Raw genomic sequence first — 17,637 nt, 5'->3', positions numbered from 1 at the left:
GAATTAGAAATATGAATGAGAGAATAAGGTGCAACAAGGACCCTGGCTTGATCCCCGGTAAGCCTGTTTATTTAAAAAATAACCTCTTGGAGGTGGTTAAGGTGTGGTAAAAGGATAACCAGTTGTGGAGGGTTAAAAAATATATATACTTCATTTCCTTCATTTCTTAAATTAACTGTTATTAAAATCTCAAATTAGCAAAAACGATATTTACGAAATAATCATGATTTGATCTCGTCTTTTTATCGACAACATAAATCACAAATAACTCATTATGATACTTTTGATTTTCTCTAAAGAACAAGGAACCAATTTAATTGTTAATTTTATACAGTAGCTCCAGTGTTTTCACTTCAAAAAGTTTCTCAGTTTGACTTAATTTATTACTAAGGTAGTATAAATATATTAGCAGTGTGAGTGTCTATCCTGGCCAGATTTTATGGCTTTTAAGATTTATTATACATTTTTAAAAAAAATTCCCCAAAAAAATAATTATTGGATATTTTAAAAATGTTATTCAAAATTATAATTTAGAGTTGTTAAAAAAAACCCGATTCGGGTAGGTTTTTAAAAAATGACCCCGTAAAGATTTTAGTCAAAAATAATATAATTTAAGCCTGATGATTCTTCTCGTAGATGTCAGAAAGGCTTGGACCTCTATTTGCCAATTCTGGAGGTTGCTTACATAATATCATTTTAGGAAAGAAATAAAGAAAGAAAGATCGGGTCGTATTTTAAAAAATGTTTAGTGTTGATAAACGACTCGATTTGATCCGATATTTAAAAACGGCTAACTCAATATTTTACTCAGAAAAATATAATGCAAGCCTTCAGATTTTGCTTATAGGTGGCCCAAGGGTTTGGACATCTATTAGCCAAATATCGAGGCTTAGACAACTGGCAAAAATTATGAGTTAGCCGTTTTTAAAAAATCGGCTCAACTCGAGCGATTTTAACAACACTACTCCTGTTATAAATTAAATTTTTTTTAAAAAAATATAATATAAATAAAACCATATAAAATTTTTATTAATGTTTTTAAGAAGATTTATTTGAAGAAGAAGTAAAATTTGCAATATTTAAGATTCAATTTAGGAAATTAGATTTTATAAATTTAATAAAAATAAATAAAATAAAAATATAAATTAACAAAATTAAGTGAAAAATAGATTCAATTTTAAAATGAAAAAATTATGTGTCCATGCGTAAAAGATTTTTCCAATTTTAAAAAGTATTTTTCGTTTTAATTTAATTATATCCTATCAATTATGAGTAATTTTTTTTAATAATTTTTTTAAATTTCAATATATTTGGATTTGTAAGAAAAAAGAATTTGAAATAAATTTGCGAGAAATGATAAGTAAATAAATACTTCCTCTTCCTTCCTTCCTTCCTGGTATTTTAATTTATTAAATATGCCATGAATAAAGGTGAAATAAAAAAAACGAAAAGGAAATTTAATCAATCACAATTGTTTAACCAAATTCTATTATATAACACTTATTTATATATATATTTTTTTTCAACATTAATAACATTAACAATTTTATTAATAAAATTTTAGTACTAAATAATTAATTATTTTGCCACCATGATTTATATTGTGAAAGCGAATAAACCTAATTTAAGCACAATAGGGATTTATATACTTAATTAACGCATACATGTTAGATTGATTAAATTCGTCAAACGATATTTTGAAAATTGTTTAGATACAAATTAATTAAGATATGTTCTTCGATTTTATCGACCAATTATTTCATGATTACATCGTTTGTCAATAACCTCAATTGAATTCTGTCCCTATTTCTAATATGTTTAAGGACTTAATAGGCTAAGGTTAGTAAATATTGGATTTTTTGGAGCAGTTGATATGGTAAACCGAATCATGAATTCTGTTCTAAGCAATATGGGGGATCTTATTTTATGTTAAGTTTTGGTTAGCATAGAAAAGTGATCAATGTATAGAATATTTTGATAAGCATTTTTATTAGAATTTTGAGAAGGAGGGAAAAGTCACTTTTGGGGTTTAGGGGGGTTACAAAGGAGACTCAAAAAAGGAAACAAAAAGAATAACAACAAGAGGCATTTAGTTTATTTAGAAAATTCCACACATTCTAACAAATAAATATGTAAGATCCTTATTTTCTTATATAATGCAATAATTTAAAACTAAATAAGGGAAGTCAGGGTTATTTGACCATGCGGATAAAACTATTGAATCTCAGTTTAAAATTAAACTCACTAGGATGTTTAATTTTTTTTTCCAGCTAACTTATTATAGGCTATTTTGCGAAATATGCAACACCACCTACAAATTAGTGTTGTTAAACAGCTCGTTTTGAGCAGATTTTTAAAAACTGTTAACTCAATATTTTAGCCAAAAAAATATTGCCTATAATAGATGTCCAAACCATTGTTCTTTCTACCAGAGTTTTAAAGTAGAGCGCTAACTTTTTTGGTAGCTATAGCTAATAGCGGCTACTTTTTTTGTAATTATTTAATTTTTTAGCGCGCTACTTTTTTTGAAAGTAGCTAAGTAGCCGCTACTTCGCTACTTTTAAAAAATTTAATGAAGGTAAGTATAAATATGAAAATTTAAATTTAATATCATAATTAATTATAATTTTTATGATTTATTATTAATTTTGAAATTAAAATATAATTTGAATTTGTAATTTATATTTTCATTTGTATTATAAACCTAAATCCGTGTTAATAATTTAAAATCGCCTATGGATATCCAAATCGTTGAAAGTGATTTAGACAATGATATTAATGAAATGGAAGATACCAGGGAAGAAAATGTTCTTAATAGCTATAATACAAATTTCCCATTCCCTAGATTTGAAAATTTTTTAAAATAAATATATAACCAAAACTGGTTTCAAATTTATTTGTTTAAAATGTAAAAAAAATATTTCCTCAAATCAATCCAGTAGCTATAACCTCAAGAAAGACCTAGAGGTAAATTGTCATTTTTCCATTCTAATAATATTTATTTTAAAGACTGTTCATGTTTAAGGAAATGGAGAAACATCTAAATCATTTTGGTATAGGCGACTTTACATCCAAAAAGACTAATTCAATTCAATTCAAACCAAATTAATTAATAATGCAAATGACAATATTTCTCAGAAATTGGCTGATTGATTTTATAATTTATACAGTTCAGCCAATGTCCTTAGTTGATAATCCATTATTTACCATGATGATTAAAACTCTATCCCCTGGTACAACAATTTTATGCCGCCAGACACTAACGAATAAAATAGCAGATAACTTTAAAATGACGAAAGATGCTCTAATAGTAGAGTTATCAGAGATATCATATATATATGTACCACGGGAGATAGTTGAACAGATAACAGAAGGTAAAAACTTATTTATATTTATAAATTGATCTGATTAAATATTTTTGAGCTTATTTGGGAATCACAGGCCATTAGCTAGACCCTAGAACTTTAAAAAGAAGATCTGTGGCATTAGCCCTCAAAATGATAATGGGATGCCAGACATAAGATGTACTTGCAAATAAAATTATTGATAATCAATCTTATATTAAAAATATGTATATAAACCCACAAGTGCTAGTGTCGAGAGATTATTTAATAAGGCAAAACTTATACTTTCTGATCGTCGCTCTAGACTTGGAGATGATAATATTGAAATGATTTTATTATTAAAATGCAACAAATTACCATAAATATTTATTTTTTTTACATAAATAATCAAAACTAACTATATTTTAATATTTATAAATGTTGATTACAATAACATTATAAGCAAAAAATAAAAAATTTAAAAGTAGCTATAAAGTAGCTAAAGCTACTTTTAAATATATTTTTAAAAACATAAAAATTGAAAATTTAGCAAGAAAGAAATTGATTTAAAAAAAAATTTTTTTTTTTAAATACAAAATAACAGGAATAAAAGACATTAAATTGTTTTTTTCTATTCTTTTAAAGAAAATCTATTATCTCGTTTTAAAAAACTTATCTTCTCACTTTTATTTTTAAGAATTAAAAAAAAAGTATAATGTTTGAGAAAAATATTATTTTAAACTCTAAAAAGGAGAAGTATAAAATTATATGTTCATTAAATTTTCCAATAAATATTTAAATTGAAAAAAAAATAATTGAGAGATTTGTTGGGTTTCTTTAATTTAATTTTTTTTTCTTTTAAAGGCAATTTAAAATTACTATTAATTATTAATATTTATACAAAACTTGATGATGTACGCCGGCTTATGTGTCCTCATAAAGGGATTATATTTTGATAATTTCATTTTATAAAAATAGTATTCTTATAGGAAAACATTATTTCGGTGAGAAGGGAAAAGAGTTGTTTTTTTTATCCTTTATATAATAACAATTAATATTCTCTTATAAAAAAGAATTTCTCAAAATTCGTTTAATCAATAGTTTAATCCTCAAAAAAAAGAAGAAATATTTTCTGAATTTTGTCGCCATTCATCTTTAGCAAGTGAGATCATTGGCATCAGAATAAGGAGCGAGATAAAGGGATGCTTGGGATAAGATTGAAATGAATCCCTCCTTGAGATTATTAAAAAAATAATTAGACGACTACGTAATTTAAAAGATGACGTATATTTTAAGCAACTCCTAGATGGCTTTGAATTAGATAATATCATAATTTAATAATGTATTACGTGTTTTTGGATTAACTACGTGTAGTCCATAATTTTGAAAAATAGAATTTGAGGAGACATTCTAACGCAAAAACTTTTGCATTATACAAACATTTTATTGAAATATACCCGAATACAAAATAAAAAAGGTATCGATCGACCCTTTTGGTTTAAAAGTTTTTTCTTCCACTAGATTTTACCGATATTTTTAGTTTAGATTTTGATAAAATGTGTTTTATAACCTTTTTAAATTTTGAGAAAATATTTTATTATTTTTTTAAAAAAAAAAATTATTAGTCTCGAAACTGTCTGAAGATTTTATTTTGCGATTAAAAACTTTTTTTGAACTATTAAAATAAAATTAAATTATGGGGATTGAATAAAATTGAAATTGTTAATTAAAATAATTATATATAAATGTGGATATTTAAAAAAAAAGTAAAAAAGAACATAATACACATGTATAATGTTAATTTATAGTTTTAAAACCCGAAATTTGAACCATCGGACCCGAGTTAAAACTAAGAACGGAAATCCGAACTCGATCAAATATAAGAAATGAAACCCCGTCCTTTTATTCGCCTAAACCGAAACCGGACTCTTTTAAGTCCTTCTTCTGAACTCGGATACTAATAAATTTTATTTTTCAAGAAAAAAAACGCGAGGTTAATTAACAAATTTAAGATAAATGTTACTTTTAAATGTAATAATAAGAGAAAAAAAATTGAATGATCCAAATTAAACATGGAACATCAAATAAATATTTTTAAAAAAAAGAAATTACGATTAGAAACCTTATAGGAGCCTGCACCCCGACATAAAGATTAGTATCCATAATCGCATTTATAAATATTCCTCTAGAAAAAAAAATATTTTTTACTTTAAAGTCGCTTTATAAATATTTTCGCTTTCATTCAAAAATCCTATACATATTTTTTCCCCTCTACCCAACATTTTTTATTAAAATTAAATTATTCATCTTTCGGATTGGATTCGGATCTATTCCCGCATGTAAAGTTTTTTCCTAAGCCACCGTTAATTTCGCCTACTTTTGTCATGAACTTTTTTTATATTAAAAACTATATAAAATAATTAATATATTTTAAGAGTAATTCAAAAAGGTTTCACGACAAGATTTGTCTGAAATTATACAGTGTAAGGTATATTCTTGTATGCCGAAGTAGTGCATTTCCTGTTAAATAAGATTTCTCAAATTTAAAGATCGTTCTGGATAAATGATATAATTGAGAGATTCCGATTTCTATTGATTTCAATATGTAAAAAGAGATTTTAAATTTACAGTTTAAAATTATTATCATTACTCTATTACAACTAAAATTGCTAATTTAGTTTATTTTTTAAAACAAAATCATTTAATTTATGCTCGTATTAAAGGGGTAAAATTTCTTAGCTAATGTATCTAATAAATTAATTATTTAAATATCTATCTAAAAAAAAATTTTTTTTTAAAAAATCCATTTAATTTTGTTCTAAGTAATAGAGTGAGAGTGCTTCAATAAATTAATATAATTATGATATTTTGTTGATTTAAATAATATATCTTTTTATCACCAAAAAATAGATATTTATACATTAATTAGCAACATTTCAAGAATATAAAAAGAGGAAAATGAGAAAAAATACCACGTATTACGCAATTGATTATATATGACAGGCAAAGAGTAAATGAATGAATTTAAAATGTATTTATGAATTATGATAATGTATATTTTATTATTATTATGAATGATCTTTTGACTTGTATAATTGTAAAATATTATTTCAAAAATAACCTTAAAAAATAATTCTTTAAAAAAAATATATAAACATATTTAGTATAAAAAGGAGATGATATTAAGTATATAAAAGTAAATTATTATTTAAATTTATTAAGTAGGGTATTATTTTTTTCTCATTTATTTTAGATTTTATGATAATTTATTAATATTATAATAATATTATCTTGTTTGTGTGAGTTTTGACCAAAAGCGACAATTAAAACTCTATGCAAATTAATACCATTTGAGCTTCTAACATAAGCTCATTAAACTATAGGTTGATCTTAAATTAAAAATCGAGAATATAGAACCGGTAATCCAAAATTTAGATTTTAGAAATATAAATATTCATTTAATTAGATGAGATTTCAGGATTTTATAATGTTTATTTTTACCAAATTGTTTTTTGTTGGAGCTATTTGACTTCAAAATAAAAGTTTAACTCTATTTTCTCTTATTTATTAAAGCTTAATTTAATTTGAACATCAGGCTAATAATTATATGATTAATTTATAATAAATAAAATATAACAATATAATTATTGTATAAAATAATTTTAAATTATTACTTTAATATTTATAAATGGAGACATCAAAAAACATTAAATCAGAATAAATGAAATATTATAAATAATGCCAATAAATTTAATATTTGTACAAAGGAAAGAAATATTCAGCATCTTAAAACCATTCTTGTGAAACGAAAATAAGAAGGAAAAAAAAATAATTAGAAGAATACGTTGAGTAGAAAGAGGCATGCATTTTAAATATATTTTTATACGCTCAAGCGTGTAATAAGATTAAAATAATTTTTACTCGAGTCATAATCATTGCCAATAAATTTTATTATGAAATAACATGTTTTTTTTTGCATTAAGAAAATACTAAATCTTTTTGGATTTTTGTTTTAAATTATAAATTTTGATATAAGATGTTGTGATATCTTTATAATAAAATACTTTTTATGGTTTACTTATAAGAATAAACTATTCAAAACAAATATTTTCGAATTCTAAAATAATAATAATATTAAAAAAAAGAGCTAAGATGGAGTCTTGGGGGTTTTTTTAGGATTAAATTCAAATACTACTTTTTATTACCCTAAAAACGATATTTGTAAAATAATTGGCAATTTGTTGTTAAACGGCTCAAATTTTAAAAAAACGGCCTAACCAATATTTTAGCCGATTTCATTAATATCCAAATCTTTCCTCCATTTATGAGCAAAATCTCCAGGCTTTGCATAATATTTATGGCTAAAATAAATATTACAAAACTATATAAAATTAAAACAACTGAATAACTTTCATTCATCGAAAATCTTTTATTGTATTTATGCTGTATCATAAATAATTTTTAAAAAAAATACTCGGAAATTTCTGATGACCCTATTATTTATCCTAATAATTTCGATAATAATTGACAACTTCTGGCATCCTACCTTATCTTTTTTTCCAAGGAACTGGGCATTTGGATACTAACTGATGGGTTTCGCCAAGGATTCTTCTTGCTGCAGAGATTCGCCATAGCCAAATATTTATTTTCAGCAGTATAGTCCACTTTCAATGAAGCACTCCATAGAAACCCATTAATCATGTATATAAATTAGATTATTTTGATTTTTAGATATTTTATTATGTTACACTATTTTTCCTCCAAATTTGTTTTTCTTATTTGAATAATCTTACATCAATTTTTTCTTCTTCTTAGAATGTAATTTACGGAAAATTTATTGCCTCATAGTATAAAAAAAAAATTATTCGATTACAAGCTACTTCAAGAATTTGTGAATCCGTGAGATTTATCTACTGATTTTGACAAGTTAATAATGAAACATCATACCAAAAAGATTAGTTCAAAATTATTTTCCATGTTTCTACAAATGTCATTTTTATTATCAATTAAGATTATAGTGTTTTTCTTAAAAAATTATTTGTGCAACAAAAAAAAATAGTCAATCGTGCTGTAATTATATATATCATTTTCCATACAATGCAATATTTTTAAACTAAGGTGATCAAGATTTTTCTCTCATATTTCAAATGGCATCGATTATAGTTATAGTTGTACATTATTTGATGCGGGTGGAGGGGCTATCAAGAAGTGTCCAAATATTAATTTGCTAGAGTGATTTTGGATAGCTGATGTTGTAAATTTTAGAAATATTTAATTAGACATCTGAGAGAATCAAAAATTTATCAATAAATGATTTGGGCAAATCTTAAATAGCCTCAATATATAAGTAGGAGTATTTATAGGAAAATAGTAAACACAAAATATCGAAATTCCCAGATTTATATATATTTATTTTTTAAATTTCAATAATTCTAATCTAGTTTAATTAAAAAGATTTAATAAATATAAAATCATTTATTATTTATTACATTGTTAAAAAAAAGAAGTTTTAAATGCTTACAAAAATAAATCACATAAATTCTAGCATCACTATCTGGCAAAAACACGAATCTATAAATATTAGATTTATAAATTAAATTGATTACTTTAAATTATTACGACCCTTCATACATTCATTTACAAACTAAAAAAAATTATATAATCAAAATTCATATTTTACTAAATTTACATGATTTTAAACCATATTTTTTCCCACCCATTTATGTTGTGCTGTCACATTTACTACAACATTCTAATCCTACATAACATGTATTATTATAATTGAAGTATCAAGATATCCATATTTTTAAAGCTTTTTTTTTATAAAAAATATGTGTCTTAAACGTGCCAGAATATATTATATCCGAAAATGAAAACAATAATTTTTATATATTTCTAATTATACATATAAATTTTTTTCCATACTTGAAGATGATTAAGAGTGGTATTATACCAAACTTCTTTTTTTGACTCACAAATTGAAGTTACGTATATACTATTAGATATTAAATAATCGTAATTTATTTAAACATGTAAAGAATATTTGTATAACTATAATAATTATTTTTATTATAACAAAGATTATACCCGTTTTTCTTTAATTATTGAAATTCACACGATTTAAAATAAATTTAAACAATAGTGGAACCTAGTTGAAAATTTTTAAATGGTGACGTTTTCTATGAAAAGGCTTTCATGCTCTAGCTCCAGTATTTACCTTGATTCTAGCATTCCCTATGTTCTGGTTCGGTTAATAACTAATGAGTAGGTGTATTATCGGGCCAAGGGTTAATATTTTTTCTTATAAGTGTAAGCTACTGATAAATCGCTACTTCATTTTTGCTATTTATTTAAAAAAAAATTATGTTACTCTCTTATTCTTTATAAATTTTTTATGCAATATTAATAAATGTCATTAACTTGATCTTAACCCATATCTCTAAAAAAATTTAATCAACTCAACCCCATATTTGTTTAACCATAAATCATACTCCTTACTTCAAATACGTGTTTAATTTTAAATACATTTGAACCTATTTAAAAAAAATATTCTTTCATTTGAACAATCCCTGTGTTGAGTTATTATCACTTAAAGTATGTGTACTAGGATATTTTAGATTTATAAACCGATGCAATTCACACACTAATTTAAATTAAAAAAAAAATTTAATTAATATATCTATGTTAGGTTCATTGTGTTTTTTCCTGCAATATGTTACTTTTTTCAACTTTAAATAATTTTTTAGCGCGTTTTTTAAAATTTAAAAAAATTGATTTTACTGGAAATGCATTCCATCATGTTTGGAATACCTACCCTATGAATTTCAGACAATTTTTTCCTAAACTTTTTAAACTTAAATATAATTTATAACCGCTTTTCCATGAATTTTGTATACAAATTATTAATAATTCAAAGACTAACAATAAGATTGTCTACAATTCATAAGATAGTAGGTATTACACAAACATGATAGAATATATTTTCTGGTAAAATATGATTTTTTAATTTATTAAAACGAGTTCAAAAATTAATATAAATTTGTAATAAATAATACATTGCCGGAAAAAAACACATTTGACGCTAACATATAATATAGTTAAATTAAAAAAATAATAATATTTAATGATTAAATTCAGAACATAATTCGAATTTCTTTTATGTATTATCATTACTATTATATTTTGATATCAATTATTGACAGACTCTTGCAACTTTTAAATAAATTTGGTATATTTATAATATCAAAAAAAAGGGTTCATTTATATGTAAAAATTAGTTGACGGTTCAGAATGGGGCGAATGGGGAGATTGGGAAAACGAGTGTTCGATGGCCTGCGAAATCAAGATTAAAACAAGGAAACGCCTTTGTTTAATAGAGTCGGGTACGAAGAATGAGGATACCTTACCCAACAATATGATACGGATTTTGGCCGACAATATTCTAGCAGCTTCCTTAAGACTTCGTGATAGATTGAAACAGAAAAGAGAGAAAAAGAAGTTGAGAGCCTCCACTATTCGAGTGACTATTCCCACGACGGAGACAACTACAATGACGCAGAGTGTTCATGGTAACGATTGTTTGTTAAATGATAACTTTTTCTAAAGAGTATATATATATATAAATATTAGCGTCAATATAATCTTTCAGTTAACGTCTTTATTTTTTTCAACTTCAAGAATCTGGGTTTTACCAGAAAATGTATTCCAGCATTTTTAGAAAAAAAACCTACTTTGTGATTTTAAGACAATTTTTTTTCAAGAACTTTTTGAATTTTAATATAATTTTTATATTAGTTTGTTATTTTATATAAATAATGAATGACTGACTAAAAAAGTTAACAGCAAAATTTTATGAATATATCACTAGGTAGGGAATACATGTCCAGTAAAATCAGATTTTAAAATAATAGGATTCAAGGTTAAAAATAATAATATATTGAGCAAAAAATAAAAACACCTTGACGCTTATTAACATATACAATATTTTTAATAATTAATATATGATTAATGATTAATATATGATTAATAATTAATATTTGTTTAATATATTTTTTATACAGTACTAGAGGTAGCTTCCATTTTTTTTATTTTACTGAGCGAAAGTTATAAATTTTTTAATCTGCCTATCCACATATATGCTTAGAAAAAAAAATAACTCATCTATTGGTTTACAAATGTTGTAGTCCTACTTTAATTGACAAAAATTTGATCATTAATTTTTAATAAATATAGATCATCCTTGCCATTCAATCCTTAGAATATTACTTATTGGCCCGCATAGGTGTAGTCAGGGATCAATAGGAAATAAGCTAGTTCTAGTAAATATCACCCCTTTCTACATTCTCAAAATGTATCCTATCACTATAAACAGGGATCTGAAAGAGAAATTAGTGAAAATTAATAATTTTTTTTTTAAATAACCACTATAATTCAAAATTTTTAGAAAAAAAAACATTTTTATAATTAAAAAAAAAAGCTAAACCATAAGATTATTTTTATAAAAATCTAAAATAGCTAAAGACCAACATTTACCTGAAGAGTCCAATAAAATTTAGAGGAAAAACCCTACAGAATAGTGATTCCCCCCCCCCCAATTAGCAAAGTCCTGGCTACTATATTTGACGACCAATTGTTTAATTTTTTTTCACTCAATCATTATCAGCCCCTTTTTTAAGATGTTTTAAAACGGGGGTGGCCCGGTTAAAGACCAGACCACCGCAGGCCTCTAATCATAATATATTTTATGGTTCCAAAATTGATAAGGTATTCTAATAATTTCATTTTATACATTATGTTTTACTTAAATTTTACCGTTTAAATTAATATATAATTTTCTCATAATATAACGGTGTCCAAAATTTTAATGAAATCATATGTCAAATTTTTGAAATTTATGAAAAATTTTCTAGAATTATGTTTTGGACATGTTTTTATTATTAATTGATAGAATAACTTATTTATTTATTTTCATTAAAGTTTCGAAAGTTTGTAAACTTCTTTTGAAATGCAGAACTTTGATAAGTAGAAAACGCTTTTTAGATATTATTTTCAAAATGGTATAAGTGGTAAGACTTATAAACCGTAAATATTTTATAGATTATATAAATTTCTGGAACTAGGTATCTTATGAATCATAACTGGTCTATATGATGCATGTCCGTAGTGTTGTTAAACTGCTCATTTTAAGCCGATTTTTAAAACGGCTAACTCAATATTTTATCAGGAAAAATATTATGCAAACCTTAAGATTTTGCTCATAGGTTGCACAAAGGTTTGAACATCTATTAACAAAATCTCACTTAGACAATATTTTTCAGGCTAAAATATTGAGTTAGCCGATTTTAAAAATCGGCTTAAATCGAGCCCTTATAACAACACTACATGTCCGTTTTGTTCTTTTCATAGTATAAAAATAGTATATTATATTTTAAGAAAAATATAAAAGATCGTTACTTTTTCTTAAATATAAGTAAAGAATGTGAAGGTTCCGCGATTGAAACTATAGCTTGCGAATTACCTCATCTTTGCCCCAAAGACGGACAATGGGGTCAATGGGGATGCCTGTGTTATAAAAAGGCAGATACTTTAACTAAATCAACTCTTCCCGAACAAACAACAGTTTATAATAAGGATTCCAAACATAAAAATATGGAATGTTTGGCTAAAAGATATTGCGATAGTCCGTTCCCTCAAAATGGAGGGAAAAAGTGTGAAGGAAACGATACATTATTCGATAATGTAACTTTGGTCTGCAGTTTTACATCTTCGACTATCATCTCTGTTACTTTAAACCCCATTTTGCGGACTAAATTGTTAGGGATGCTTCAAAGTTTTTCAACAAAATAAATTAATCTAAATATTTAAAACGTATGTTTTTATATTTAAATATTTAAAGGAATGAATAATAACTACGCTTCAGTTAAAGAGGGTCAAGAAGTTTTGTTATCATGTTTGCCAACTATCTTGATGAATGACGTGCTACCGTTACATCCAAAGACTAGATTTACGTGGCTATTTAACGGGAAAGATCTCATATACGACTTTTCACGTATGTATATGGATAAGGAAAATTTAAGTAAGTTAAATAGTGTAGCTAAAAGGCTCGATTTGGGCAAATTTTTAAATAACGGCTAACTCGATATTTTTCCCAGAAAGATATTCCGCAAGCCTGAAGATTTTGCCAACATGTGGCAGAAAGGTTTGGATATCTATTAGCGATATCTCGAGGCTTAAGGCGATATTTTTCTGATTATAATAATGAGTTAAACGTTTTTAAAAAGGCTCAGATCGAGCCATAAGAGAACACTAAAGTTAAACCATATCCAAAGTTATTTTACTTTTAGTAAAGCAATGATGTTTTATGATATAACACATGATTTTAGTTCATTGTCGCTTATAAATAATAGTAAATTTTGAAAAAATAATAACATGTACAATTATATAAATTCAATTCTCACAAACTAAATTCTAAAAAAAAAATGTTTCGAAATCCCGAAAGCTCTTCAAAATGTGCGCAACAGTGATAGCGGTGTCTATAATTGCTATTTGGTTTATGACTCACATCGCAAAATCTTAGCTAGTTTTTACACTTTAACAGGTATATAAAAATTACAAAATAAGAAGAAAAAAATTTTCAACAATAAAAGTTAATAAGTCTTTATAGACAAATGGCTAAATTTAGATTTTAGCTAAAATATTATTATCTAAGCTTTAAATTTTGTCAATAGATGTCAAGGCTTTTTTGCCACCTGTGGGCAAAATTTATAAGCTTAGGTGACTTTCTTTTGGTTTAAAATCTTGAGTTAGCTATATTTAAAAATTTCCCCAAATCGAGACGTTTAGTAACAGAAAATCGAAGATAAAAATACTTATAAAGATACATTCATTTTCTCAAAAAAATATATGTGTAAATGTGAAAAATATTTTATTTTTTTAAAGAAAATATTATCCCATTTCTATTATTTTTCTGTAGCGATATATGACATATCAATGGATTTTTATAAATGATCAACTCTCTTGATAAAAATTAATTAGTTGAAAATATGATTATAAAAATAAATTTGACAAATAGTTTCATCGAAAACGCCTGATATTTACATCAAATCCTCTAGAAACGGTTTTTTAGAACTTCCCTGTTTTGGCGGTTATATTGAAAACGTTGTGAAAGAAATCTATCACAAATCTAAGCATGCCGGCGGCGGTGAAAAACCGAAATTCAATCAAATATGGAAATTGAATGACACCGTGTTCAAGGATTACATGCTAGAAAAATTACCGTCTCAAGTGCCTTACATAAAAATAAAAAATATAGATTCAATAGCTCACTCTGGAACTTGGTGTTGTGAGATAATAGAAGTGAATACTATGCACGCCTGGGAAACGAACAGACTCCTTATAAAAATACTCGAACCAGATACATGGTCTCAAGTATTGGTTAAGGGAAATAACCTCATATATCTATCGTTGGTTAGCATACTACTTTTGATCATCATAATTTGGGCCATAGCATTTTTAGCCAGGTAATTATTTAAATTAATGATGTTTCCATATTTTTTCATATATAAATACACTGCCTCAATGAAAAAAATGGCTGTCTTAAATATTTTTCGAGTAATGTCATTTTGTAAAACTTAAAAAAAAAATATGAATACAATAAATAAAAAATTAAGGAGTTTATTAGAAAATTTATGTTGCCAACATGTAAGAAATTTGGTAGGATATACATAATTCTTTTCCAGCGATCCCATATGTTTTTGGACAGAACAATCATTTTCATTCAATTCCATCTTTGGGGTGGGCACATATCTAACGTTGTGACCACTGCTGGTCTGATTATCGCCCAAAAAAGTGTCGACTTAGATTAGGCTGGACCCACAGCTACATCAGAGCCCGAGCTAAATATTATGCTTATATAAAAATTAAAATATTTATTTTCATCAAGCCAGATTTATATATCCAGAGTTTTAGATATCATTTAAGAATAAAAGAGCAAGTTGTATATTATGGAAGAGAGCTAATTAACGCTAAAAAAATATGATCGGATTCTAGCTTAGTAAAAAATGCTTAGATGAAAATATTATAAATGATTGTAATTTGACTTTGCAGAAGAGTATCTCAAAAATCAATGGAAATAGAAGAATTAAATGACTTATCCCATTTAAGAGGTAAAAGCATTTTTTAATTTTCGTCTATTCAACATTTTTCATAAGGTTAAAAATTAACTTTCACTGACTGCTTAAACATATAAATTTTCTATTTTGTAATAAATGTTACATTTTTTTTAATGGTCGATTTAATCGTTAAGGCGAATGTTGAAGGCTTTATTTATTTATAGGCCTGAGAATGTAGCGTCATCCATACAAATATTAAATGTTAAGGTTAAAGTAAAGAGTAATCTTTATATTTAGTATTATTTTGTTTATTGCTAGATACAAAAGTATAAAGTTCTGATTTAATATTAAATTGTGCGTTTTATTACGTAGTATTGATGGATTTTATATGTAATAAAAAAATTTTGAATATTTTTCTGAAAAACTATAAATACAATTAAGAATTGAAACGGTTTGCAATGCCGAATTTGATAAATAAATGAATTGCTGATATATTCTATAGGGTAAATCTCGCCGCATGACTTGTAGTTTCGCAGCCTTCGTTGACTCCCTATCATTATTGGGAGGATGTAAAATATCTGATAATGATATTTTATTTTGAAAATTATTTTAGAAATAATATTTTGAATATGAATAGCTCCAATAGTGTTTGATGGGGTACATCATAGATCAATGAAATTTTTTCTGGAGTAATCTTTCGTTACTATGAAGTTGGTAAAATTTGTTATTGCTTGTATTAATAGGTGTGAACAGGATTTACCTATATTTATTAAATTATAAAGAAATATGGGATTGATGATATCTATCACTCTAGCTTAGTCTATCGGGAAGGAGGTGATTCCACCTGAAAATTGGACTGTGGCAAATAACGAAGTCTGTTGATAAAAATGATTAATGTTTGCATTCGTAGGATGATTGTTAATAAGTTATTTCTAAACTATCATCAGAATCAGAACCAAGTCCTTGTTGAACAGATTATGCAGCGAAAATCTAGAATTAAAAATTTTTTAAACTAGTTTTATGAAGTTCTTATCAGTAGATTGAATATTTTAATATTCCGGGGTTTCTTTGAGATTTAAGTTAATTTAAAAATATGTTGATATTGATTTTAATGATGACAGTGAATTTTTATGCTTTAATACTTTAAAAATTGAAAGTTAAGCAATTTCTTCTAAGATATATTTATTGAAAAAAATTTGGGCCCATAGTTAATAAATCTTTTATGTTTTTATTATAATAGTATAATTCAAAAGTGCAAGGGTTCATATTTATATTCAAATTCTTCGCAATTTAAGTAGTTAGATCATGTCTAAATAGTATTAAATAATATTAAGTTTTTATGATGTAATTAAATTGATATATAGGCATAAAATATTAGTAGATGATTTATATATTCATTGGTTAATAAAAAAATATGAACGGACTCTAGCTAAAATAATAGTAAAAAAAGGCCTAAAAGATTCGGAGATAACTATAAGTGCAATTCTAGTCTTTTATTTTTAAAAAAATCTCATAAATTATGTTTCACGAAAGATTGAAAGTGGTTGATTTTTTTTTTTTACTAAAGCTTAGGGAGTTTATATTATTTAAATAAAATAAAATAACTTTCAATTTTTATGTTAAAAGACAAAAGGCAAAAAAGATACCTGTAGAAGCTATATTTGCAGCTAATAAAGTCAACAAAGTGGAATGACAGCTTAAAAATATTTAATATGTTCCTAATAATTTTATTCAAATTATTATTATGTGTGAATAAATTTTAAATGTATTTATATAAAAAATATGGTAATTTTATATGTGAACCTTATTTTATTTTTTTTAATTTTAAAAATGTTTAACATGGTGAGTCATCTATATAAATTTTAGGAGAATTTTCATAATCATTCTTAATTACGTTAGATATTAAGTAAGGAGATAGAATTAAATATAAACCTATTTGTGTAAGTAATCATTAGTAAGAGAAGCGCTGAATATATCTGTGTCAGGCGCGTATGCAGGAATTTGGTTTGGGGGGGGGGGATATTAAATTTTTTTAAGTATTATTGTTTTTCAAAAATATCAAGCATAAATTTATTAGGAGTAAAAACTATTTCTAATACACAATTTTAAATTAATGTGGTGAATTATAAATTATATGTATAAACCGGCATATAAAAAACTATAAAATAAATGTGAATTAAAAAATATTAAACGGATATAACTGG

General features: G+C 25.2%; 1 protein-coding gene across 1 annotated transcript; it reads left to right on the top strand.

Moving 5' to 3' along the window:
* Positions 1-10,650: 10,650 nt before the first annotated feature.
* LOC135930872 (uncharacterized) lies at positions 10,651-17,169 on the top strand. Its single transcript, XM_065467669.1, has 6 exons — positions 10,651-10,900; positions 12,769-13,152; positions 13,219-13,398; positions 13,822-13,920; positions 14,395-14,842; positions 17,060-17,169. The coding sequence occupies exons 1-6, from the start codon at positions 10,651-10,653 to the stop codon at positions 17,124-17,126; spliced, it is 1,428 nt and encodes a 475-aa protein (XP_065323741.1). The 3' UTR covers positions 17,127-17,169.
* The last annotated feature ends 468 nt before the right edge of the window (positions 17,170-17,637 follow it).

The sequence above is a fragment of the Gordionus sp. m RMFG-2023 genome, chromosome 1, assembly GCF_954871325.1.
Source record: "Gordionus sp. m RMFG-2023 chromosome 1, tfGorSpeb1-WG-v2, whole genome shotgun sequence".
Taxonomy (NCBI): domain Eukaryota; kingdom Metazoa; phylum Nematomorpha; class Gordioida; order Chordodea; family Parachordodidae; genus Gordionus; species Gordionus sp. m RMFG-2023.
This window is presented reverse-complemented; position numbering and strand designations above follow the sequence as displayed.